This window comes from Peromyscus maniculatus, chromosome 16, assembly GCF_049852395.1.
Source record: "Peromyscus maniculatus bairdii isolate BWxNUB_F1_BW_parent chromosome 16, HU_Pman_BW_mat_3.1, whole genome shotgun sequence".
In the NCBI taxonomy this organism is placed as follows: Eukaryota; Metazoa; Chordata; class Mammalia; order Rodentia; family Cricetidae; genus Peromyscus; species Peromyscus maniculatus.
This window is the reverse complement of record NC_134867.1, coordinates 16,442,626-16,470,485: the sequence shown is the minus strand read 5'-3', so window position 1 is coordinate 16,470,485 and position 27,860 is coordinate 16,442,626. Positions and strand designations below refer to the sequence as shown.

Genomic DNA, 27,860 nt, shown 5'->3' with positions numbered 1-27,860 from the left:
TTCTTACCTACTCTCTGCTATGTGGATGTACCTTCTTTCAACATGGCACGTTCATCTTTCTTTTCTCTCCATCTCTTAAGATTCCTCAGACTTTGCCCTTCTTTTTCCCAGCATTCTCTCTGCCCTGAAAATCCTGCCTAGCTATCAGCTAATCAGCTTTTTATTATGAAGAGCAACACATTTTCACAGTGTACCAAAGGATTATTTTACAGCATTTCCCCCTTTTTGTGTAAACAAAAAAGGAGGGTTTTTAACTTTAACATAGCAAAATTATATACAACAAAACAGTTATCAAGTAAGAATTACAGTTACACTATCCAGTACCTTTGTATTTGGCAAATTTAGAGAAAATATTCTATTATCTATCTTATCTTCATTAGTCCAAAGTTTTATACCAAAAAAAACCATTAAATTTGTATCAATATACAAAAATCTATACCAATGCAAAATATTTTAAGACTAGTAGTTGCTTTTTTAGTTTAAGAGTAGATTCAATAATCTATTCTTTTATCCTATCATTTCTATATTCTCCCATTTTCTTTTCAGAATGAGATCCCTGAATCTAATCTCCTTTGTCCAGCTTTTTTCCTGACAATGACCAATAACAACTTGTAACGAACCCCCCTAAATGATAATAAACATCCATAACCCACTGAATGACCAAAAACTACCCACCCTACCTCTTGGGAATGTGGGTGTTGTGTTTTCTAGATTGCTTCCTGTTGTCTGGGGGCAATGGCACTTTAGGGGACCCTGAGAAAATTGGGATAATGGTAAAGTTCTGGGAGAGTCAATTGTTGTCCAATCTCAGTGTAATGGGAAAGCGTAGAGATTATCTGAAATCTGACTGGAGTAGTCTGTGAGTCTGGACCGTCTCAGCTAGCAGCTTTGAAGTTGTTCTGGATGCAGAATTTTGAGGAAACTGCAACAGAGGCATTCTGAGATATTGGATCACCTGGGCCATCCATTTTAAGTTTGGTTCCCTTGTTCTGAAAATACATAAACTTTTAAAGGTAACATACTTTACAAGTATAGAATATGTGGTGTGTACAAGTCAGTTACAGATAATTTTTTTTGTTATGTTTGTGCAGGTAAAATATACATCATGTGTCTTGTAGTTCTTCTAGGTTTATTTCTTTACATTTGTAGTCAGGATTTTCAAGGGGTCTTCCCTGATCAAACCTGATCCATATCAACCTGGAATGAATCCACAGCCTCTCATCTCATGTGGAAATAAAAGCATAACCTCTTCCCCAAAGTAGCATATCTTTTGACTTTCATTTTGAAGTCAAGACATTTTTAAAATATATGAGTTGGTTTAATCTAGCAGTTTCCATAACCCAATGTGTTTCAGCAGCTGTCTTTCCTTCATTAGCAATCAGAAAAATCTAAAGACAACACAGTAACATATAGGATCCAGACTCTCTGTATATTTCCTATCTTTACGTGGCTTTTTTTATTTTATTTTATTCCTTTTTTAAGGACTTTCTTATTTTTAAAACTATTTTTTAATATATGACTATATATACCTTTTCTCTTTTCTCTCCCAAGCTTATATATGTTTTAAACACACTGTAACCTGTTTAGAAGGGTTTTTTTCCCATCTAAATCTGTCTTTACTGTATATCTCTATCCTTTTCTGACTGTATGGGCCTTTAAACTGCTGAGTAGTGTGGCTAGGACCACCTCAGCTTTGGCAGCTGGCTCTGGCCCACTCCTTGGCCTGTGAAAGATGAGCTCTATGCCTTATGGGCCTGGCCAAGAATCGTGTTTATTAACCAGGAACTGCATTCAATACCCCAGCTCTGGGATACCAGTGGCCAGACTGAGGCAGGCATTCTTATTTAGTTTGCTGGGTCTTGTTTTGTTTTGTTATTATTATTGTTGCTTTAGTTTTCTCAAGCCCTATGTGGAAATTCTGGTCCCACATTGGAAATGCCATTTGTTGTCAGACTTTCTGTCCTACCAACCAGTTCCCAAATAATCACACATAGACTTATTAATAAATTATAAATGCTTGGCCTATAGCTTAAGCTTGGTTTTAGCTAGCTCTTGTAACTTAAATTAACCCATTTCTATTAATCTATGTGTATCACCAAGGCTCGTTTACCTCATGTATGTACTTTACATACTGCTCTCTCTGCATCTCATGGCATCTCCTCTGACTCTGTTCTTCTTCTTCCTAGTGTCCTCTTAGTCTGGCTTTTCTGTCCAATCTCTTCCTGCCTAGCTATAGTCCAATCAGTTTTTTATTAACAATGAGAGCAACACATTTTCACAGTGTACAAAAGGATTATTCCACTGCATCCCCCATTTCTGTCTCTCATTAGAAAACAACAAGCTTCTAAGGGAAAATAAAATATAATAAGATAAAACAAAAACTAACACACTGGAATAAAACAAAACAAACAGAAGGAAAAGAGCCCAATAAACAGGTATAGACACAGAGACCCACTCATCCACACACTCAGGAATCTCATAAAACCACTAAACTAGAGCCGGGTGGTGGTGGCGCACGCCTTTAATCCCAGCACTCGGGAGGCAGAGGCAGGAGGATATCTGTGAGTTCGAGGCCAGCCTGGGCTACCAAGTGAGTTCCAGGAAAGGCGCAAAGCTACACAAGAGAAACCCTGTCTCAAAAAACAAACAAACAAAAAAAAAACCCACTAAACTAGAAACTATAATATATAATACACACACATACAGAACCTGTAGGGTAAATTATATATAGATGTATATGTATATATGTACATATATATATATGAAAATAAAAAGTAAGCTTAAAATATTTTAAAAAGGAAATACCCTGACACAACATTATAAGACAAGGAGCTCCAAAGATACCATGGAGTTTGTTTTCTGTTGCCCATCTACTTACTGCTGGGCATGCCACATACCCTTAAGAGTAGTTTGTTCCCCATCAAATCCCGCTCCCCCCCCCCCCCCGCCCGGAGAAAATGAAATTTTCATTTGCAAGTAGTTATCAATTTGAGGTGGCTTCTGAGTTGGGTTGGGGCATGTGTCCATTTCTCCTTCCAGCTCTAGGAGCCCAGCTGGTACAAAACATTACAGGCCCTATGCATGCTACCTATGTCTCTGTGAATTCATGTGTGGGTAGATCGTGTTGATTTAGAGGATATTGTTCATTTAGTGTCCTCATCCCTCCTCACTCTTATACTCTTCCTGCCTCCTCTTCCATGAGATTCCCTGAGCCCTGGGCAGGGGACAGGGAGGATTTAACAGAAACAAATAGGACTCAGTATTCCAAGGTCTCTCACACTTTGCATCATGTCTGGCTATGTGTGTCTGTACCATCTGCTGCAGGAGGAAGCTTCTCTGATGATGGCTGAGCAAGGAAGGCACTGAGATGTGAATATAGCAGAATGTCACAGGGAGTCACTTTATTGCTATGTTCTTTTAGTAGAACAGTAATAGTTGACTTACCCTGGGTCCCTGGGCTGTCCAACTTTAAGCAGTGTAAATATGGGTTCCATCTCATAGAGCAGACCTTAAGTCATATTACTTGATTACTCCCACAAGCTTTGTACCACTGTTGTACTGTACTAGCAAATCTTGAAGGCAGGATACCATTATATATCACAGGTTTTATGGCTACGTTGGTGTTTGTGTTTCTCTTTTGGTAATGTGCAGAGTACTTCCCTATACATGTACCAAAGTACATGTACCTAGCCTGTAGGGGTGAAGGCTCTATGTATGCACCAGCTCAATTTCTCCATGTTTGATGAGTCATATGGGTGTTGTGTTCAGTAATAGGACCTTCCAATCAGTTTGTGGAAGCCACACCCATAGTCTTGGGAACAATGTCGGTTGTTTTGGGGGTTCTCATGGGGCCCCTTTGGCCTACAATTCAATTAAATGTAACAAATTCCTAATACTAGAAGCTTCGTTTTTGTGACAAGAGGTGTCCAGTGTGGCTCTAGCTTCCCTATTATTTGGAAATTTCATTTAGATCACGCGCGTGTGTGTGTGTGTGTGTGTGTGTGTGTGTGTGTGTGTGTGTGTGTAATCTTCTGCTATATTAGGGTTCCATGCTACCCCCTCCTATTGCTCTTACTTTCAGCTCTTCCCACATCCCCTCCCTCATCCCCCTCATCCCTCCCTGCCCCACTTGATCCTCCCCCCACTCCAGTCACTCTCCAAAGAATTGTGTTGGAATTTGATGGGAATTGTATTAAATCTGTAAGTTGCTTTTGGTAGGATGGTTGTTTTTGCGTTATTAATCTTACTGATCTGTGAGCATAGGAGATCCTTCCATCTTCTGATATCTTCTTCAATTTCTTAAAGTTTTTTTTTTTGTCATCCAAGTCTTTCACTTTTGGTTGGCGTTACCCCAAGATATTTTGTATTATTTGAGGTTATTGTGAAAGGTGTTGTTTCCCTGATTTCACTCTCAGTCCAATTGTCGTTTGTATATAGGAGGGTTACTGATTTGTGTGAGTTAAATATTTTATCCCTCTGCTTCACTTAAAGTGCTTATCAGCTGTAGGAATTTCCCAGTGGAATTTTTAGGGTCACTTATGTATACTATCAGATCATCTGCAAATAAAGATACTTAGACTTCTTCCTTTCCAATTTATATCCCTTGATCTCCTTCAGTTGTCTTACTGCTCTAGCTAAGACTTCAAGTACCAGGTTGAATATGGATGGAGAGACTGGACAACCTTATCTTGTTCCTGGTCCCAATGGAATTACTTTGAGTTTCCATTTAAGCTGATATTGGCTACTGGCTTGCTGTAAACTGTCTTTATTAAGTTGAGATATGTCCCTTGTATCCCTGATCTGTCCCAGGACTTTTATCATGAATGGGTATTAGATTTGTCAAAGGCCTTTTCTACATCCAATGATAGGACCATATCCTTGGGTTGGTTTATATGGTGTACAATCACATCTTCTCTCTTTTGTTTTTCCTTCCCTCAGAAACAACATGAGAGAGTGAAGGAGCAGATGGAAGTCGTGAGCACCTCTCTGAGAACATCTGCAGACTCTCTGGTGATACCTCGGCTGACTCTTGAGGAACTTGATGAGATAATAAAGGTAAGGACATACCTGGATTGCTCAGCCTTGCCTTTATAGCACCTTTGAACAGCAGCTCAGTGTCAGAGTAATCCAACTCAATTCAAGTTAGTAGGATTGTAAAATAATATCAGGTAATGGGAATCTCTAGTTTCTTGTACTACATGGTAGCTACTAACACACACACAGCTACTGAAATTTCAATTTCATAAAATTAGAAATTCAACTCCATTTGAATCAGCTGCATTTTACATCCTCAGGAGCAACATGTGGCTAGCAGCTTTGATGGCATAGACACGATCACAGTAAAATCTATTAAAAGTACTGATGTAGTTCCATCCCATTGACTCTACCTAGGGAGATATTTAACAAGCCAAATCATCCAATCAGTAAATAAATTAATGAACTGAATAGACAGTCCTCAAAAGAGGAAATGCACATAGCCAATAAATATTTGAAAAAGAATGTTCAACATTTTTAATTATCAGGGAATGCAAGTTAAAGCCGCTTTGAGAATCCATCTCATGCCAATCAAAATGGCTATCATCAAGAAAACAAATGGTGGCCGGATGTAAGGAGACATGAACCTGTATTCACTGACAACTGGGAATGTAGCCTTGTGCAGCCACTGTGGAGTAAAATTACCATATGACCCAGCTGGACCACTCTTTGGTATATAAATGAAAGACTAAGTCAACGTAGCATAGAGATCCTTGGACACCCCAAATTATTCATAATAGATAAAAAATGAAACCAACCTAGATGTCCATCAATATATAACTAGGTAAAGAAATAAAGGAAATGAGATCATGATGTTTTCAAGAGAATGGCTCAGAAAGACAAATGCCAGGTGTTTTCTCTTATTTGCGGAAACTAGATTTAAAATTGTATGTATGTGTGTGATTATATCCGTGTATATATAGGTCATGAAACTAGAAAGGGCATTAAGAGAGGAGAGGAAGAGCTCTTACGGGAAGGTGGAAGTGGAAGCTGTGGTGGGATACATGCAATAAGAAAGTAGAGTGGAAGACTGGCTGGGGGAAGGAGGGGAGCCAGCCAGGAACAGGCAGGGTCACAAAGCCCAGCAGTGGGGATGAGCATGGAAAAAGAACCAGATCTAACAGCAATGTGCATGAAAATGCCATAGCCGAGCCAGTTACTTTGTATGCCAACGTAAAGGTTGATTTTGTAAAAGCCAGCATTCGAAAACCTTCTAAAAAGGCATGCTTTTTAAAATAGAAAATTTCAAGTGAAATGCAGTGAATGAAGCTACCTTGAAATAAATGACTGCATTTGTTTTTTATTACCTCTGAAGGACTAAAGCAGTCTGGTTACCACATCACTCTTCTTCAGCTACTCAAGTCCCTAAGTCCCTGCCTTCTCCAGCCTAGCTCCTATCACTACTCCTAGTGATGTCAAAATCCTTGAGGATGAGCCCACCAAAAATCTCTCCAGCCTTCTCCTCAGCCCACCTCTATTGTCCCTTTAGGGCCATACCCATGTCTTGCCATCCATGATCCTACCTTCTTCTGAATCCATCTCGAACCCTCCCTTGTTAAGTACTGTCTCTTCGTTTAGAGCAGCCAGGCCAACCATTCTCCAACCACATCAGCCCCTCCTCCCTCAGGGATCCTGAACCTCTACCTCCTGCCTTTTCTTCTTAACCCGCTGAAACTGTCAGTCTAATTATTCCTGGAAAAGACCGTGAACTCCCAAGTGTACCTGTTCCTGTTTATCCACATACAGATTCTAACCCTGGGTCCCCAGTATCATAGCTGCACTCAAGCAGCCGAATGTGACTTGTAAGAAACCTGTCTATAAAAGGGAGGTTGCCTGTTGTTCGAGATATAACACAAATAGTAAAAGGTCTTATTAATAAAAATAAATAAATAAATAAATAAATAAATAAATAAATAAATAAATAAATAAATAAACCTGGAGCCAGATATTGGAGTGAAAGCTGAAAGACCAGAGAAACAGAACAAGCCAGCCACAAATTCTTACCTCTACAAAATCCTCAGTCTCCAGACAGTGAGTTCCTGTTTCCTCACACCTTATGTACCTTTTTCTGCTCTGCCATCTTACTTCCTGGGATCAAAGGCATGTGTGCTTCCCAAGCAAAGGCATGAGGTCTCAAGTGTTGGGATTAAACATGTGTGCCACCATGCCTGGCTCTGTTCCCAGTGTGGCCTTGAACTCACAGAGAACCAGATGGAGTGATAGGATTAAGGGTGTGTGCGCCATCACTGCCTGACCTCTATGTCTAATCTAGTGGCTGGCTCTGTCCTCTGATCCCCAGATAAGTTTTATTGGGGTGAACCATACATCACCACAGTTGCCCTCCTCGGAGTCGGTACAGGACAATCCCAGACACTAAATTCTCAGCCTCAAAGGAGATTTATTACTCCTGGGAGGGAAGGACAGAGGGACGGAGGGACAGAGGGAGGGAGGGAGGGATGGACGGACGGACGGACGGACAGACGGATGGACGGAGGGCGGGCTGCAAGGGCAGACAGCAGGTAGCAGCAGCAGCAGCAAGCTCCATGCTCTAAGCATTTTTTTGCAGGAGTGGGTTTTTAAGGAGAAAAACAGGGAGCCTGTGCTAGGGTAAGCTGGTAAGTCCTGATTGGACACTATTAGCCAAATAATGAATTTTGACTCTTGGACTTTGATGTTTTGTCTCAGGAATGAGTCAGTGGCACGGACCGTGGGGGTTAGCTTTAGGAATGTAATGTACGGTGTTCGGCAAGGGAGAGAAAGGGAAAACCTGTTGGCTCCGTGTGTGCCATGCTCGGGCCTGCGAGAGCCCTTCACAGCCTCCCTGCCTTCAGCTCAGGCTGGTGGCTTTGCTTCCTGTACCACTGGAAAACCGAAAACAACCAGAACTTCCTCACCTCTCCTCCTTCAGTCCGCCAGCCCACCTGCTTCTGGATCTACACTCCCCCCTCACTGTGGAGAGCTGCTCCTCCTGCTCCCCAATCCTGTCCTCCCTGAAAATATGGTTGTAAGGGTTTTTTTCCAGTCTCCTTATCACCCAGTTCTTAAGCTTTGTTGAATCCTTACTTACTCTAGTATCTCCTATCATTTTTTAAAAAGATTTATCTATTTACTATGTATACAGAAGAGGGCACCAGATCTCATTACAGATGGTTGTGAGCCACCATGTGGGTGCTGGGAATTGAACTCAGGACCTCTGGAAGAACAGTCGGTGCTCTTAACTTCTGAGCCATCTCTCCAGCCCTCTCCTATCATTTAAACACATACAAAGAAAGAAAACGGCCCTTTGAAAAAGCTGTTGTTAAAAAGCTGGAAGCCCCTCCTGATCTTTGGCCTATCACTCTGTTCAGCATCATGGAAGAAAATGTCTCTAGTCACAGGTGTTGTTTTGCCTCCCAGACCTGCACTGTCTACTGGCTCCACCCACTCTGCATGGGATCCCAGGACTCTCCCATCCTCTGTGTGGCAAATGCATTAGTGCAGACCACATGCAGCTACTGCCCATTCCTTTCTTTGTGATTGTTGAACAACCCTCCCAAAGCGAGAAATATATTCTTAGCTCAGGGCTGTGTAAGGAAGATTTGGAGCTGGACCTGGATCTGAGCCGTGCTGGTCTCTGCTCTGGAGAAGGCGGGGCTTAGCGTTCGGTATGGAGCCTTCTTTTGTATCCTGGTCTCTCCTAGTCATTGGCTCTGAGGGCCTTAAAGAATAGTTACGCAGATGATTCCACAGTTTACAGCGCCGTGTCTGAACCCCCTGCCCAAACCTTTGTAGGCAAATGCTTATTGGACATTACAAGTCAGAAGGCAGGGTTCCGTGTTACAAAATCAGAATTCCATCTACCATATAATAAGCACATCAAACCTCACGGATTCTGAGTAAGAGCTGCCCCCCACCCCCATCTCAGTAAGCGGCCCCTCCCACTGCTCAGGTCCCATATCCCAGATCACTCCCGAGTGCTCCTTTCTTCGCATGACTTTTTACCAGGATGTGCCGGCCCTCTGTCCGAAATGAACCCTAGCTTCTGGCCACTTCCTCATCTCTGCTGCTAAACCACCTGGTGCCCCGTGTGAAGTGGCAAGGAGCGCGGCTGACAGATGAGTTTGCCGCCGCCGTGGCGCTTCTAGACCCATTCCCAACCCGTTAGCAGAAAAATCATTTTAAAACATGATCAAACTCTGCCGTTTCTCCTGCTGAACTTCTAGTAACACTTAAAATCAGAACCACTTTCCACCGTGACCCAGGAAGCACCCCGTGACGTGGCTCACCCACCTGTCCGGCCTGGCATTAACTTCCTGTCTTCCTCACCAGCTACTTAGCAGTTCAGCAAACTCCCACTTTCAAAAGCACCATACGTAGTCCTCCCTCAAGGCCTTTGCACCCACTGTCCCTAGATCTTTAAAAAATGGCGCATTATCTTTGGGACAGTTTAATCCAAGAGGTCCCCGTACCCCTAACCACTATCCACTCCATCCTCCATGTTGCATTTTGTTCAAAATAGCTTTTGCTTTCTAAAATTAGCTTGCCCACTTCTGTGGTCATGGCTATCTGTCTGGGCCCCCACCCCCTCCCCAGCGGCAGCCCTTGAAGGCAGCGACTTTGTTGTCTTCTCTCCAAGAGTGTTAGGCGTGGACTAGGCACACAGTGGACATTAGTTAAAGGAATAATGAGATAATGCTTAAAGATGAATGCCTGTGACATTTTTCTGTTTACATAATTCAAAACAAAGTGACCAGCCAAATGGCTAAAGGCTTAATATAACCTCTAAGAAATAAATCCTGTGTGTTAGAAACTGTGCTCCAGTCTAGAGGAATAAAACCCAATTCAACTCAGTTCCCGATTCCTAAGAGTTGGTGCTATCATGTAAGAGTCTGTAATATCATGAGTGAATGATCGTGTACAACGATTACAGTGATGGGAGTGTGAATAACAGGCCTGTGGGAACACGAGCTCACCCAGGAAGCCAGGAATTGCTGCCGAGTGGGAGTAATGTTTGAGTTGAATTCAGGATGAGTAGAACTCCAAGTAGGTCCCGAGAGGAAAACTATTCCAGACTGGGGAGATAGTGTATACGGTGTATATATATATACAGCATTAAGGCAACTGGTTAGACAAGGTTGGTCTATAAGATACAGTGGAGAAAAAAATGACTAAATCAGCAGAGAAAGACGAACCAGGCAAGAACGAAGCTACAAGGGGAAAGGCAATGGGTTGATTCTGGGAAGGGGAATGATATCATTGTCACCATTCCTGCATCATGGTGGAGACCAATAAAAAGCCAGAAAGACTCAGCTCAAAGGGAAATACTGGCTACTCGGGCAAACCTTGCCAGTGCCTCTCCTCACTGCGCCCTGTGAGAAGGGAAGATTTGCTTTATTGATAAATTTAGGAAGAACTGTACAGGCCCTGCTCAACTCCATCCTCTTCTTGGATGGAAGCCTTGGGCAGAAGGACTATTTCCTTGTGTTCTTCTGTAAGGAAGCTCTTTGGGCATACGGGCCCCTGACGGTCACACTGCCTGACTGAGAGGTACAGACCTCTTGGATTAAACTGTCACAAAGATATGAGTCATTTTTTTTAAAAGATCTAGGGACAGTGGGTGCAAAGGTCTTTAGGGAGGACTACACTACGCATGGTGCTTTTGAAAGTGAGAGTTTGCTGACCTGTTAAGTAGCCGGTGAGGAAGTACAGTAGACTAACTGTACTTCTCGGACTGAGTACCAGTTTACAGGTGGCTGAGATCTGAAGGCATGCTTTTACCTCAGCTGCACAAAAATAAGGCAACATGCTTGGTCTCTGTATTTATTTATTTTCCAGCCTGTTTAGAAATTGGATGCTGGAAAGCAAGGCTTCCTACTGGTAGATTTCCCCTAGAGAGATTTACTCTGAAAGGTGGAACGCCAACGGGATGTATGGCTACCAGAAGCTGTGTGTTTAGTTTTCGTTTTAGAGGAAATAGAGCATGTCCGAACGATGAGGAAGCAATCCATCGAGAAGGGGGTGAAGATGCAGGGGTACACAAATCCTCCTTACGGTAATTTAGGCCTGAAATGGACAAGCAGGAAGATGATCAATTTTGTTGTTATCTGGAGAAACTGTTCTATGTTTCTCTAAGATCCAGTTACTTTTTGTTTTTCTTTAGAATGCATCTGGAATTTATGCAGAAATAGATGGAGGCAAAAATGAGCTGCAAGGAAAGCTCTCCAACCTAAGTAACCTGAGTCATGATTTAGTCCAAGAAGCTATGGACCATGCAGCCAACCTTCAACAGGAAGCTGACGAGCTGAGCAGGTAACGCCTGAGCTTTAGAAATGCAGATATTTACAAGGGCTGAATGAGACATTTATATTCAGTTCCATACAGGCTAGGATAAAGCAAGTAGATTGGGGTGGGTCTACTTGATTGCTGATTTGTTTGTTAATGGTTCCCTCAGAGCCAATCATCATTTTTTGCAAATGTTTATGGGAGATACGTTTTGTTTTTGTTTAAATCTTTGAGACTAGAAACCTGTGCTCTAGGCAAGGGTGCTAGTGAGTCTGTTCCACAGTTATTAGTAAATCAAATCCCTTCACAGTATCTAATTCCACCACTATCACCTGCTTTTTTCATAGACAGTGTTTACTTTCCATACCCAAATATCATAAGCCACGCTGGCTGGGAGTTGCCATACAACTGACTTCTGGTAAATACTCGACTTTCTGCAGTGCCCAGCAGGAAATATTTGATTTAACTCCCATTAGGAGAAAAATCAATTGACAATTTCCCTTATAGCACCTAGAAAAGAATCACACACCCTTTGGACACTCAGTTAATGCTAATTGACATGTACTGAAAGACTGGAATTGGATTCCTGACCCTGAAAGCGGTATATAATGAGATCAGTATAGGAAAGGTAAGAGGGGAGAATGGAGGTTAATGTCTATTCCAAACACACGGCGTCCTGTTCTCCTCTTCACCAAAACTTTCGAACATCCTTCCAGACTGAGTGAGGGGGGCTTAAGGAATAAGAGAGGGGAAGGAAGGGAGAGAGAGGGAAGGGAAGGGTAAAGGGAAGAGGAGAGAGGGAGGGAGGAAGAAAAGAAGGAAGAAGGGGGAGAGGAGATATAACACGAAAGCATGCAATATTGGCGGTGCTGGTGTGTTACAGTTACTCAGTTTGGTGCTGTGTCCTTAGGAAGTGTCCTTTTTAGGCAAGCAATAAAAGGGACTTAGATAAAGCCGGGCGGTGGTGGCGCACGCCTTTAATCCCAGCACTCGGGAGGCAGAGCCAGGCGGATCTCTGTGAGTTCGAGGCCAGCCTGGGCTACCAAGTGAGTTCCAGGAAAGGCGCAAAGCTACACAGAGAAACCCTGTCTCGAAAAAACAAAAACAAAAAAAAAAAAAAAAAAAAAAAAAAAAAAAAAAAAAAAAGGGACTTAGATAAAATGCCAGTTTTGATGGTTGCATATCAGTTGATTATTAATTGTGAGCCATCCTCTGGCTCTCTCATCATTCCTTCATCTTTTCAGCAGCCACAACCCACTGGTGGGTACACACAGCGCCCTTCTCCAAATGTCGCTGTGCAGTGGCCTTCTAGCAGAGTTCCATGGAAGCTACTGTACATTTCATTTGCACCACAGTCACAAATATGGATCACCCTGACATCATGTTTCTGACTCAATCTCTTCTCAGACACATTCCAAATTTATAGACCCTTCCCCTCAAAATATAAAGACTGAAAATTCCTCAGCATATGTCTGGTGTACTCACCTTTTTTCCTTTATCTCTTTTTGCCTGTTAGGGAGCTTATGTTGTTTTGTTTTGTTGCAAAGTATCTTATAACCCAGACTAGCTTCCAACTCTGCACAGCTAAGGATGACCTTGAACTTCTGGTCCTCCTGCCTCTCCCTCCCAAGGGCTGGGGTTACAGGTGTGTGCTGCTGAGCTGTTTCGCGCCTCACTGGGAATCAAATCTAGGGCTTTGTGCATTCTAGGTGCTTGGTTTGTATTTGTTTGTTTGGGTTTCTTGGGCAAGATCTTGGGGTCTCACTCTGTAGCCTAGGCTGGCTTGAAACTCTCAGAAATCTTCCTGCCTTTGCCTGTTGGGGGCTGGGATTACAGGCATAATATGCTTTTCCTTGTCTACTTTCTTCATAGTTTATTCTTGGAGTCATTTCTAAAGAGAGGTCCCAGAGAGGATGGGTAGAGAGCATTTGGAAGGGAATCACCTCCATATAATGTGACTCTTACCATGGCTGATCCTTTTCTCCATCAAAATTAAGCTCTGTGTCATGGTCACAAATAATGAAATCAAAATCATTTCATTGTCTTCATTTTTTTTCCCCCTGCTGATATGAGAAAATTCAAATGCAACATTTTTGTAGATCCCTACTGTGCCCATGGGGGTGGGAGGGGTGAACCCCCTGCAGAGCAATTGGCTGGTGATGGGCAAACAAAGAGAAGTAACTGAGGAAAGGCAGAGGAAGTTGCTCAGCCTGAGAGCAAACTGGGCCTGGAGCAGACAGAGGAGACTAAGAAAGAGCTGACCCTGCTCATCAGTTCTGTGATTGGAAAAGAAGACCTGGGTGGGATCTGCGGTGTCCAGCATTGTCTGCAGGGTAGTGAGGAACCAGGTGGTACAAGCTGTGAGTGTCAGGGACTGGGAGGAAATGAGGAGCCCTGGAGCTGAGAATCAGTGAGTAAGACACAAAGGATTTAGGGTGAGCCATGAAGTGGGGCTTGTATAATAGAGGATAAAGAAGTATTGGTTAGCCAGGCATGATGGTGCAGGCCCTTCATCCTACTACTCAAGAGGCAGAGGCAGGCTGAGTTCAAGGCCAGCGTCATCTACATAGTGAGTTCCAGAACAGCCAGGACTATGTAAAGAGACCATGTTTCAATAAACAAACAAACAAATAATAAATGAATGAGTGAGTGAATGAATGGAAGGAAGGGAGGGGGGAGGGAGGGAGGAAGGGAGAAAGGAAGTAAGGAAAAAAGGAAAAGGAAGGAAGGAAGGAAGGAAGGAAGGAAGGAAGGAAGGAAGGAAGGAAGGAAGGAAGAAAGTATTGGTCAGGAAACTAAATGTCACACATAGTTTCCAAGTCCAGTTCATAAATGGTATAACAATAATCCTAAAGTTCAAGAATCATTACGCAGTTGATCCTGGCTATGCCAAGTGTGAATCCTTAGAAGATGTGTGGTTACTAGCTGTTGTATGTGAGAGTACCCAGTCCATAATAAGGTCTTGGTAAACCGTCCACGAAGCTTACCCGAGCTAGGAAGGGATAAGGCAGAGAACATGGTGTTTCAGGGCAGAGGGGAGGCTAGACTGAGGTGAGGCTGTCTGAGGGACCAGACAGACCTTAGCAAACCAGTGTGTGGCTGGCCTGGCAAGCTCTGCACCCTCTCCAGGGGCTGCGCCTCCTCTATAGAAAGAGAGTAACAGTTGGGTAAGGAGTAGACAGATGCACCACGCCTCGGGCCTTTGTGTGACTTGTACAATTTAAATAAACCCTTGCTGGAGGAGGAGCAGGGGACTCTTTTTAAATCCCCTTTCCCCTTTCAGCAGCTACTGCCAAGCAGCGGCTGCTGTGGAGCCTAAATCGGATGGCACATTGGAGGCAGCGTGGAAAGACAAATGCGAACATAATGTACTCCCAGGGGGAGGTTCTTGGAAAAGCCTTCCAAGACAGGTGGCTTTGAAAAACCAGGAAGGAGGGCGTCTGTGATCACAGAAGTGTCCAAATGAAACCCTAAACGTGGCCCCATTTCCTACGGAAGGAAGAAGGAAACGTGACCAATTCGTTTTATTAACAGAAATTTGCGCGGTTCAGACATGAACGGGCTGGTGCAGAAGGCCTTGGATGCATCGAATGTCTATGAAAATATTGCCAACTATGTCAGTGAGGCCAATGAAACGGCAGAATTTGCTCTGAATATCACTGACCGAATTTATGATGTAAGTAGCCCTTTACCTCAGGGTTTGCTGGTACATCGCCTCATCTCTGGCTTTTAGTTACTGGGGTTTTGTTTGTTTGTTTGTTTATTAACAGATTCCTGTCATCTTTCTTGTTTCTCTATGCAAAAACATCATTATTGTTAGAGTTCTGCCCTCACTCCAGCTGCATGACCGCGCATGCACAGTTAAGGAGTTAAGCAAAGCATCTTGCATCTTACGTCACCAGTGTGCGCTGGTGACTGTGTGCATGGCACGGTCATGCAATCTGTGCATGCGTGGCTTAGCTCTGTCAGCCCGCCTGCGCATGTGCACAAGAGCCCTCAAAGAGCAGGACACAGACCCCGCCCCCTCTGTTCTGTTCTCTCTCCCCCCCCCCTTCTCTCTCTGCACGTGCTCCTTCCCCAGGCCTGGTTCTCTTGTTCCCCGACCCCTCTTCCTCCTAATAAAGCTCTGGTACTGACACTGGGTTTTGTCGTGACCGTGACCTTTCCATGCGGTAGCCAGCGCCAGTAACCAGCGCCGCTTATCGTTCTTACAATTATGTCTTGCTCTTATTTGCTACTGCACTTCCTCCTCCCCACTCACTTGTCTATCTTCCTTCCCCTAAATAATCTCCTCTGCTTTCCTCCACGTGTGTGTGTGTTAGAATACATATACATGATACATTATACCTAGCACAATACGCAGTCTATATGTGTTCCATGTATATGTGTGTGTATCTCTGTTTTTCTAACATCATCCCTTAACCCTTGACCTTCCCATGAAAAACTAAAATGTGAGAAGGGTCAGGAGCACTTAGAAAAGAGCATTGTGTTCCATAAAGGTTTGGGTTTGCAAGTTCATTGGATGAATCCAGTTCGCAAAAAAGCATTCCTTTGCAGACGCTGTTCCATTCGCTGATTTTTTTTTTAGGCTAGTATCTTCTAATAGAGAAGATGTCTTAGGACGCATTCTTTTTTTTTTTTTTTTTTTTTTGATTTTTTTTTTTTTTAAGATTTATTTATTTTGTATACAGTGTTCTGTCTGCAGGCCAGAAGAGGGCGCCAGTTCTCATTACAGATGGTTAGGAGCCACCACGTGGTTGCTGGGAATTGAACGCAGGACCTCTCAGCCAGTGCTCTTAACTGCTGAGCCATCTCTCCAGACCCCTCTTTTTTTTTTTCTTCTTCTCAATTCGAAATTATTTCTCCAGTGGTTTCTTTATGAGAGTCCTTAGTACAAGCCTTGGCCAAAGCGTTCTCCTAGTTTGCTGAGTTTTCCTGGGGCGGGGGCGGGGCCAGGGGCTGCGTTTGGAAATGCTCAGACACTGTTGCCTCCTCTGTGTTCCGTTCTTGATTCTGAGCTGCGCAAGCGAAGCTGCATGAATCTCGCGTGGCGTTTGGCAGATAAATGCCATCGTTTAAACCCGAAAACCAGGAGAAGTTGGCGTTTCTCCGCTGCTCTTACCCTCTCTGTGACCACTTGTTTTGTAGGCTGTGAGTGGGATTGACACTCAGATCATTTACCACAAGGACGAAAGCGACAACCTTCTCAATCAAGCCAGAGAGCTGCAAGCAAAGGCAGATTCTAGTAAGTATCTCATTTTCTCCTCCTTCTGATTCATGGCCACCTTTTATGAATGCAGATGAACTTCTAAAACTGAGGCTTGAGGAGTAAATAATATTCCACTAAATAATGTATCAGCACCTTAGAATCCAGTCACAAAACAGCAGGCTTGGTATTTCAACACATGGGGGAAATTCATGCTAATCAAATGGGCTGGCTGACAGAAACATCAGACTACTGACATTCAAGGAGATAAAACCATAAAATATACTAAGCACTAAAACTAGGTTACCCATCCAGAAGAACCTCCACATTTTTACAGTGAAGGGAGGCATCACCCCTGTGAGAGTTGACCGGGATGACTTGATACATCATCCCCATGACAGTCGATTGGCATGATGGGATACCACAAGCCGTCAGGTTGGTCAGCTCGGCTACAGCTTGTTTGCCGCAGCGGATGGCTGTGGACAGCCCTAATAGACACATAGAAGGAAGCTTTCCCCACCGCTCTGAAAGTGAGCACACTGGGAATGGGACAGAGAAGGACACAAGTGAAAAGCCTCAGTCCTTCTGAACCTCATGAGTGACTCCTACAAACAACTGAAAGGACCAAGAATATCATCAAATGGTTCTCATTTCTGAGGTCACGGACTCATTCCTAAGGATATTTGAGCATTGACTAGTGAGTTGGAAAGCCATTCTCCAGCTGACTTCTGACTCTCACCTGAAAGCAAGCCAAGTTGGAAACAGAAAACTTCTTGAAATTTTATCAAAGCAATTAATCTCAAACCAACCATGCATTATCTTTTTGTCCTCTTCTGAAAAATATTATATATAGAAAAGAGTGTGCTTTGATTTTCATATTCTGAATGCTGAATACCTCAAGGCCATTGCTATTTTATGCTTTCTAGGTAGAAAAAGGTAATAAGAACACTATTAATTTTCTCTGTCCTAATTTATTACATAATTCACATTAATGTCTTGTGGAACTAATTCTGAATATGCTTTCTGGAAATTAATGAGAACATTAGCAGTAAAGAATTAGGATTTTGTTTTGTTTTGTTTTGTTTTTTGAGATAGGGTTTATCTGTGTCACAGTCCTGGCTGTCCCCCTGTAGATGAGACTGGCCTCCCTCGAACTCACAGAGATTTGCCTGCCTCTGCCTCCGGAGGGCTGGGATTAAAGGCGTGCTGCCAAATCTGTGAGCTGCTTTTGTTTCTTGAGTTGGGAAGGCCAGCATATAGCAATCCTTATAAGTCAGTCTCTTAAACATTCTAACAGTTGTGCACACATGTTCTCAGTGAATGCTACCATTACCGAGTCACTGAGCCTGCTGAAAGCAACCTTCCTGTCTGGAAATAGTGTGTCCTCAGAGTCCCATGTTTTATATCCAGTAAATCTCTTGCATCAGCTTCTTTGACAGTCTGGCAGATCTGGTCACATATTTCATGATCTGTTTTTGGTTAAATTCCTTCCCTTGTATAAGGAACAACATAAAGAAGTTAGGACCATGTAACCAGAAACTTGATAGGACTCTCTCCTTTGGGCAATAAGCATGTTTGTGATATAAATTCAGATTTTCATCTACTCACTTACATTCTAATTCCAGGTTAGTGTTTCTCCATTTTCAAATGGCTTTCCGTAATGAGTAGTCTTTATTTCTCAGCTTGCTTTCTCTTTTGTTGTCTGTAACAAAGTTTAACAAATCGTAATAAACTTAAGAAAGTGCCATTTGCCTTAATCTTGTGAAAGAACAATAGCCTCTTCCATCAGGAAACACTTTCAGCAAAACATTTCTTTTTATAAATATCCAGCCCCAAATAGATTCTCCTCTTATTTTTATCAAGTCCCAAGTATAAAGTTAAATAAAGCAGCATTTAATGCAGTCACAGGCCCCAAACCAAAAGCTGAAAGTGCTTTTATATCTGAAAACAGAAACTTCAAAAAATGAAAAGGGAGGTTCACTGTCACTAAAAACTATGTTAAGCCACTCTTGGCATGCTGGGAAATTCTCAGAAACCTAGAAGAGATAAGTACGTGCTTGTTCCTGGTTACACTGTACTTGGTGACAGGAAAACAGGGACGCTCCACCTTGTATATATCCACTATACACAGCAGTAACAACATACTCAAAGATGGACGTAGAAACAATGATGCCCTATAGGGTGTGAGTTTCTTAGAAGCCCAATGGAGGAAACAGAAGGAAAGAAGAAGCAAGACAACCATAAATTTCCTGGCACTTTAGAAGTAAGCCATAGCCAAACCCAAACCACTAGTTACTGGGAAAGCTGGTCTTCCATTCAGATAAAGAAATACAACGTCATGACCTTCTAGGATTTGCTCAATAATAACCCCAGTTTGGGAACCATGCCCAGGACATATTTTTAAAGAAAAAGAAAACTATCACAAATGAATGGCAGAGAGAAGATGATCCTGTAGAACTGTATACGCATACAGGTACGCTGTCAGTAACCTCAGAAATTAAACTCTCCCATAAAGAAGTATCCAGAGTCCCAGTGAATTCTTTCCAAATTTCAGAGAAGAAACAGCACCACTTTTATTCAAACGCTTCCAGATAATAGCAAAAGAAATAGTCTCCAAACTTGTTCTATGAAAGCCGGCAAAATGTAAATATCAAAACCTCAGGAGACATAGAAAAGGGGGAAATGAAAGCCAAATTCTCTTAAAGACACAAAAATCCTAATCAGCCAGATGTGGTGGCTCATACCTGTAATCCCAGCATTCCAGAAGCTGTTGAGACAGGAGGCTGGCTACAAAGCCAAGGCCAGCTTAGGCTAGAGAATAAGACTCTAGCTTAAAACACAAAAGATATTAGCAGTCAAATCTACCATATATACAAATGGTAGTGTGTGGTGAGCAACATAAATTTATTACAGGATTTCAAAGGTAGTTTAACAGTTAAAATATCTCACCACATTTACAGACTATAGGAGGAGAACATTCATATCATCTCACTATACACAGGAAATGTTTTTTTAATTTACTTTTTAAATTTTTCATATATAATTTGGTCATGTTCTTCCCCTCTCCTCCAGCTCCCCCCAGACCACCCCTTCCTACCCACTTCACATCCTTAATAAAACAGCACCCATCCAATATTTTTTAAACTCTTAGTAAACAAAGAACAGAAGGAAATTTCCATAATCTAATAAAGAATAATAAAATAATATTCAGCAAACACATTTATAATAAAATATTAAAAGACCTTTCCAACGAGGCTGCAAACAAAACCAGGATATCCCCATTACCAGTTCTAAATGAAATATCTAAGTATGAATTTAAAAAATAATAGATACCATATTCACTGAGGGACTCAACTTTGTAAAATGGACAGTTCTACAACACATATTTATGGGTGTAATACAGTGATGGTTGAGACACTGTAACACTATGGATGTACAGATAGACTAATTCTGGAATGAGAAGAGAGAGAAAATTCCAGCAGCCAATCTTGAAAAGTAAGAACAAAATATCTAATCAATAACATATCTCAGGAACACTAAACGGACTGAGTGGGTGCATGTATATATTGACATGTGTGTAGACATGTAACAATGTAATCAAAGAAAAAGAAAACAATAGAGATAATGCATGAAACAAAGAGGGCTTAGAGGGAGAGGACGGGTAATAGTGAGGAGGGGCCAGGGTATAATAATAATGACTGAGGATGATCAAAGTATATTATATACATGTATGAGATGTCATAATGAAACTCATTGTTTCATGCAACTGGTAAGTGCTAATGAAAATGGAAAAATATCAAGACTTATAGTTATAGATATCAGAACAAACATATAAAAGATTATAGTACTTTGTCATATTGGGGGGGATTTATAACCAGATAATACCTTCATTTATATGCACATACCCCCCCATACATATACACATAATTAAAAACAAAATAAATCTTTATTTGTAGGGACTGGAAAGGTGGGTTAACAGGTAGGAGGACATACTGTTCTTGCAGAGGACCCAGACTTGGCTCCCACTATTTAACCTCTGGTGGCTCACAACCATTTATAACTTGAGCTCTAGGGTAGGCAGTGCCCTCTTCTGGCCTCTGTGGGCACATACACTCACGTACACATACCCCACACAGACACAAACATATACACATAAATAAAAATAAAATAGGTCTTTAAAGCTAGATGATAATAGAAGCCAAATAGTGGTCCTCTCTGGTTAATCATAGACAGAACACAAAAGAGCTTGGTGGGTGCTCATAATGTTCCATCCTGATGACTTCCGTGTGGCCATATTTTGTGTTCACTGTGTGCAAGTTCACCAAACTGTGCATATATAATGTTTCTTAGGTACGTGACATATATTTGTAAACTTTTTATTGAGAGAACTAGGAGGACAATGGATTCTATTACAACCAGGCATCATCACATGGATAGATAAATGTCTTTTTGACTTTATCATTTGCGCTGCTGGATTTTTAGCAGCCACAGCCTTGCTCTGTTTCTCCAAAAAAGTGAGCATCGTGGCATCCTAAGTCACTCCCAGCTAGTGTCACATGCTTTCTGCTGTCTTGTACCTCTAATTCTAAATGCCATTTTCTAGAACTGACCGTCTCTTTCTAGAGTGCGAGATTATTATTACACTGGAGTCCATGACACAAGTCAGAACGTGTGTTGTTGAGACTTTGTCCAGGCATGGTGGACCTCCTGGTACTTTCCTCTGCTTCTTCTCCACAGGCAATGATGAGGCAGTGGCTGACACCAGCAGGCGTGTGGGAGGAGCCTTGTGGAGGAAGGGGGCCCTCAGAGACAGGCTGAGTGACACTGTTAAGCGACTACAGGCAGCAGAGAGAGGTAAGGACCCAGAACCTCAAGGTCCCAAGTGTTTGTCCGCTGGTGTAAAACAACCTCGCAGAGGGAGATGAGGTGACTCCTTGTTCATCAATTCCGTCATTCGGTAAGGTTTTTGTTTTCTTATAACAACAACAACAACAACACTGTTCATTACTATCTAAAAACTATCCTTAAAAACAAAGCTGTACCTGTATCACCCAGAGATGAGCATTAAACCAAAAGTGTTTTCTTCCAGTCTTTACCCTGCGCCTACATGCATGTGTCCACATGTGTTTGAATAGGATTGTGCTGTTTCTGCCGCCTGGTACCTCTCCTGTGAACATCCACCCTTGCTAACAGTGTGCCCTAATTTGGTTATTGGATTTCTCTGGCCCCCCGCTGTAAACAGCATCCTTCTGTTATGTGTCAAGTTATTCTTATCAAATAAGCAGGGAGATCGATGCACCAAAAAGAGAAACAAGAGTGCTTCCCTTGTCTAATCTGGGACTCTAGTGGTGTCTTGAAAAGCTGTGATTGGAAGCAGATGTGCCTTCCGAGGCAGAGCAAAAGTTAAGACACTGTTCTGGATATAGGTGTTTTGCTGAAATGTGCCGGCCAGCCTTGGAGCCCGGGAGCTCTGGCTAGGAGAGTGTGCACGCACTGAGAAGCCTTATCAGAGCTACTGATGATGGATGCTTGCTGGGCTCTGTGCTGTGGAGATGAGAGTCACTATTTACCTTCCAGCTGAGGAGAATCCTGAGGTTTGTCAGGGCATGGGCACTGGTGCTAGAAGGGAGAGCCAGGATTCCAGCCAGAGTACAGCAGGATCCAGAGCCTGGAAGATTAAACAAAATGTTTCTTCACTTTAAAAACCTGACGTTACAACATCACCTAAGTGATTTCTAAGTATTTTTATTACAAAAGTAACACATTACCCTTATAGAAAAATGTGAAAACATGTCTTAGAAGAGGAAAAGAAAAAAGCACCCATAATCCCATCATCTAGACAAAATTTGATGTTGTAAATTTACATTATCTTTATTTTAAACATGCAGTAAGTTTTATCTGTGTGCATATATGTGTGTTCTGTATGCATGTGCATACGCACACGTGTGTGTGTGTGTGTGTGTGTGTGTGTGTGTGTGTGTGTGTGTGAGCAAAAGAGAGCACAAGTACTTGTGCACTGTACTACTGTGCACTGTGAAAGTCAAAGAACAACCTCAAGTATGGACCTTCGTGGTCTACCTCATTTTAAACAAGGTCTCTAGTTCCTGGAACTCACCATGTGAACTGAACTTGATCCCCTGCCTCTACCTCCAGCCAGCTGGGATTACAGACATGTCTCGCTATACCTGAGTCTTTTGCTGTTTTTGTGAGGTAGGGTCTTAATGTGCAGCCATGGTGGCCGAGAACTTACTATGTACCCTAGCTAGGCTGGCTTTAGGCCCGTGGCAGTCCTTGCTGCCAGCTGGTCCACAGGCTTCCAGGGCTTCTCCTCTCTACTTGCCATCTTGCTGTAGTAGAACTGGGCTTACAGATGTTTGCTACTACATCTGACTTCATGGGGGCTGTAGGGACTCCCAGCCCAAACATGTAATCATTTCTTAAGGAAAATAGGATTTGAACATTAAAGCTTTTCTAAAACTTGTTTTTCTTTTGAAAAAAAAAGATGGTAACAACAAGAAAAACACTTTACTTATTAATTTACTTCTGAACTGAATGTAGCATCATTCTTACAGCAGGAGTCTTCCACAAGAATTTCTTTTCCATCAAAGGAAGAGGTTTTTATGATGAAGTTCAGATGTGAACATCACGGAAGCTGAAACCTCATGTACATTTTCTCTCACTCTCTAAACAGCTTGCTCACCTGAGGACGCACTCAGTTTTTTGGTTTGGTTCAGTTTGGTTGTTGTTTGTTTTGTTTTGTTTTTGTAATTTTCCTCTTCATTTAAAAACATGTTAGGCAAACATCTCAATATTGTTGAGACTGCAGAGTCTTACTGACTCACGCATCGCTGCTGTCCATCATATCCTAGTTCATTTAACTTGTAACACGGTCGTCACCGATGTAAAAGTCTTAGTCTTCTTTCACAGCCCAAAAGTTGAGGTCTGTTTCACCCCCGTGTTTGAAGTGATGTCAGTGCTCTCCAGTAAAGGGACTGTCCCTCTGCTCTGTGCCCAGGGGATGCCCAGCAACGCCTGGGCCAGTCCAAGCTGGTCATCGAGGAAGCTAACAAGACGACAGTGGCTGTCCAGCAGGTCACCACGCCAATGGCCAACAACCTCAGCAGCTGGTCCCAGAACCTCCAGACGTTTGACTCTTCTGCCTATAACACTGCCGTGGACTCTGCTCGGGATGCAGGTACCTCTTACAAGCACCACAAGCTTGGCTATCCGAAGAATCGTCCATTAAAGTCTACTCAACCTTTGATGGGAAACAGTGTGGTCCATCTGCATTTTAGGTTGGAATGCTATAGAAATGAATTCAGAAAAAGAGAAACATTTTACTCAGTCCGTCTATGTATTTATCTAAAGTCTAGACTTATCTACTTTCTAGACAGGTATGGACCTACATGAAATACATATAAATTTCACAAAAATTTACAGGTAGATGCACTGGTGGAAGTAATATAGTAGTTAAGTTGATGAAGTAGTTTCTATTAAGTGACAGCAATCATGATGGTAGCAATTATCATTATCGATGTAAGACCAATCCTTTAGCATAAAAGTTTAATCAAACATTAGAGTAAATAATTTCAGCAAAGTACTGTCTTACTTTTAGAGGGAAAAAATAGTAAATGGTGTTGATTTTACTGACAACCATTTGGATTCTACTTGAGTGGATCCAATTATTACCAACAAATAGCAACTATGTGTGTTAGCCAATTCACATAATCAATTTTATAGCAATGAAAATGAAATATATTAATATCTACCTAATGTAGTTCTGTATATATAGTTAAAATCACATAATAACAGAGAATACCTTTTTCCATTCTCACATTTTTATTCAGATTCTTCATAAATCTCTTGGAGATCAGTGTCTACCAATGTCATGACAAATCATGCCTGTTAGTCATTATCCACAAAAAGTCTCTAAAATAGGTTTACAGACTACATCTGAATTAAAAATGGTCATGAATCCATACCTGATCTGTCAGTCGCTAGCAATTCTACCAAAATTTACAAAGGCCGATTACCATACAGGAATAGAATTCTTTTATAATATTTTCCCATATGTATTCATAAATTCATCCACATGACCATTGTACTCAATCAGTTTTTAATTTTTAACCTTTAAAAGATTTGTCTAGTTCAATAGCAGAGCACTTTTCTAGAATTTTTAAAGCCCTAGTTTGATCTCCAGCTGGGGGAGTGTCTCTGTGCTATTCAGTATTTTCATTTGTCAAGACATTGCCTTGGGAATATTTTCTGTGTCTGTGTTAAATTTATTTTCATCTTTTTTTTTCATTTGTCCTATCAAGTTATCATAATAGCATCCAAAGAGAGCACCAACTGAAATTGTCCCAGGCTACTGCGTTTTCCCCAAATAGCACTTTGTGCTTTAAAACAAAGTAAATCAAACAACATCCCATGATGTAAGAGACTTTAGAAAGAGTCCATATGAAGAGGGCCAGAAGTCTGTCTTATATGTCTTTCCATAAGCAAAATTTTAAGGTAGTAGTTTAAATATTTTTATTATTTTCCCACTTTACAGTTCACTCTAGTATAAAACGACTACTAGAATCAATGCTCTACCAGGTAACTGAAGGGGGGGGTGCCCCACCCTTGCCACTTCTTTCGATTAATTAGTGAATCTCCTAATGCCCGGGGGTTGTTTCCTCAGAAGGAGATCTAGAATTAAAAAAAAAAAAAAAAAGAGGAAAAGAAAGGATTGAAGAGAAAGAGAGAACGCAGGAGGGAGAGAGGAAGGGGGCAGGAAGGGGGAGAGAAGGAAAGGAGAGGGAATGGGGAGAGAAGAGGAAAGTCCTGCAGTCTGCTTGGGCTTCCCCTCCTCTGCCCATCCCGTCCAGCTGCAAAGCCACCCTCTCCAGCAGTGGTGAAGGCAGCTGACTCGTGCTCTCTTCCATTAACTCCGCCCCCCACCCCTCCCACCCACCCCCCTATCAACCCCCCCACCCCACCCCCGTCACAGCAGCTGCATCAGTGTCCTGCATACACACAGCCGTCCTGGAGAACACCCTTCTTGTCTTTCATCAGTCAAGGCCTCCTCACCTGTTGCATCAGTCTGTATAATAGACGTGTGGTGCCTATGCTGTGTGATTAAAGGAACATCTGTATGTTGCTCATGGAGCCTGCCCTTTAGAGGGTACTTTGTAAGTCAGCACACACCACATTCCATTTATAAATCAATATGTGCTCCAAATGTCACCAAAAAAAAAAAAAAAAAAAAAAACCAGAATGGATTATGCTTTAAGTTCCACCATTAATTTTGTAAGGTTGAAAATGATGTCCAATAGATCTACCAGAGGTAATATGTTCTCTGTCTCTCACTTGATCCTTAAAATATAATTAATTCAAGTGACTCGTTTTCCTTATTGCAGTACGAAATCTCACAGAGGTTGTCCCCCAGCTGCTGGATCAGCTTCGGACCGTTGAGCAGAAGCGGCCCGCAAGCAATGTTTCTGCCAGCATCCAGAGGATCCGAGAGCTCATTGCTCAGACCAGGAGTGTCGCCAGCAAGGTACGTGACGTGATGAGTGGTGTCACCAGTTACCTGGGAATGATGGGGACACAACACTGAGCTCCAAATCCTCAGCAGCTCCTGAGGCCTGGTGCCTTCTCACTGTATTCTTTATTGGAGTCACATGAGAAGTTACCTGTGGAAGGTAACCCTGTGGGGTACGGTGGCACAAGACTGTAGCTAAAGCACTTGGAGGCAGAGGAAAGAGGATCTCAGCAAGTTCCAGGCCAGCCTTGTCTGCAGAGCAAATTCCCTGCCTCTAGGGCCACAGAGCAAGTTCACATCCCAGGAAACATACAAATAAAGAAATCTTTTTTTTTTCCTTCTTTTTTTGTAAGTAAACCAATTCTTAGTCCCAACCTCAGAGCAAGGAAGGCTCAACACTTGTCATCTTTCAAGTTACTTGGTTCTCCTAAGGTGGAGCCAGAATTAGCCACAAAGCTCATAAGCAAAAGAAATCAAGTTAAGCTTCAATAAAGGCAGTATATTCATTATTCATTTTTAACAGCTGCATTAGTACAATTACCGTACGGAACAGTCTCGCCCATGTGACCCACTTCTGTAAAACTTCTCTGGTACAACGCTGTGGGGCGTTTACCCACCACCCCCACAGCTTCCCAGAGTTTTCTTGAGTGCGATCAGCAGGAAATATTAGATAGAAGGATTTATAGCGGAGAATCTTGTGGAGATAAACAGAAAATAAAGGATAGCCTCGAGAGGGCCTGGAACCTATTCCAACGGGCCCCGACTGTCTCTGGCCCAGGGTTTTTATAGACACACCAAGGGGTGGAGCAAAAGACCTCCTCCCCCAGCACAGCCAAGTGCAGACCATCTCAGACACCTGCACTCAGGCCCGTGGTCCTGATCATCCTCTATTCGGACCTGCTGGGTAAAGCCATGAGGAACCCGAGAACGGGCTCCCACACAACGCATGTTATGTGAAGGTTTTGTTGATCGCTCCACAGGCTTAAGTGAGGAATCATGAGTGGAAGGCACATGTCTGAGGTTCTGTTACAGAGGCCACCGAGCCACAAGACACCTAGAGGCGGCACTGTCACAGCGGATGCCCACACCATTAACATTCTCACATGCCGAAAGAGGATTTGTGCTTGGACCTCTGTTTAATTTGTTTTCATTGATTTATAGATCAGCCTCATTTTTACAACCAAAGTACATGATTTTTCTTTTCTCAAGAACCGCATCCAACAGAACATTCGCCCAAGGACTGGTGGAAACAAGAATAAGAAACCAACTATTTTATAGTGCTGTGGATTATTCTTGGTAAATGCATGCACCCTTCAAGTGCTGTGTAAGAAAAGATCCTACCTTACAAATTATCCTATTTGGATACCTCTATGAATATTTCATGATAGGTTATCTTAAACATATATCAAGAAATGACATTTTTAAACTGGGTGTGGTGGCACGTGCCTGTCATCCCAGAATGTGGGAGGCTAAAACAGAGGATTGTGGGTTTGAAGCCATCCTGAACTCATAAGAAGTTTCCAGGACAACACAGTGAGACTGTCTCAAAGACAAAAAAAAAAAAAAAAAAAAAAAAAAAGGAGGTGGGAAGGACATTTTAAAAACTATTTTTGTTGGAGTTTTCTTGATGATGTTATTCAATATTACTTAAATGGAATATAACATTGGGGTCCTGATCACCAAAATAAAAGGTCATTTTCTAAACAAAGACTGAGCCTGGCTGCCGGGCACTCGGCTCCAAAGTGAGACGTTTTTCGTACACACAGACAGCCTTCTCTGACTCTCAGGGAGGCTTCAGGCCTACACACTGCTTGATTGTTTGTTGAGAAGTATTGA

At 42.4% G+C, this 27,860-nt stretch overlaps 1 protein-coding gene across 2 annotated transcripts in view; it reads left to right on the top strand.

Moving 5' to 3' along the window:
- Positions 1-27,860, top strand: part of Lama4 (laminin subunit alpha 4) — a 152,172-nt gene that overhangs the window by 84,335 nt on the left and 39,977 nt on the right. For both annotated transcript variants that reach the window (XM_016002796.3, XM_042262061.2), the window contains exons 12-18: positions 4,939-5,055; positions 11,174-11,322; positions 14,830-14,971; positions 16,444-16,540; positions 21,239-21,355; positions 23,517-23,696; positions 25,900-26,039. In XM_016002796.3, the coding sequence (XP_015858282.1) occupies positions 4,939-5,055; positions 11,174-11,322; positions 14,830-14,971; positions 16,444-16,540; positions 21,239-21,355; positions 23,517-23,696; positions 25,900-26,039 (942 nt within the window). The remainder of the gene's footprint in view (positions 1-4,938; positions 5,056-11,173; positions 11,323-14,829; positions 14,972-16,443; positions 16,541-21,238; positions 21,356-23,516; positions 23,697-25,899; positions 26,040-27,860) is intronic.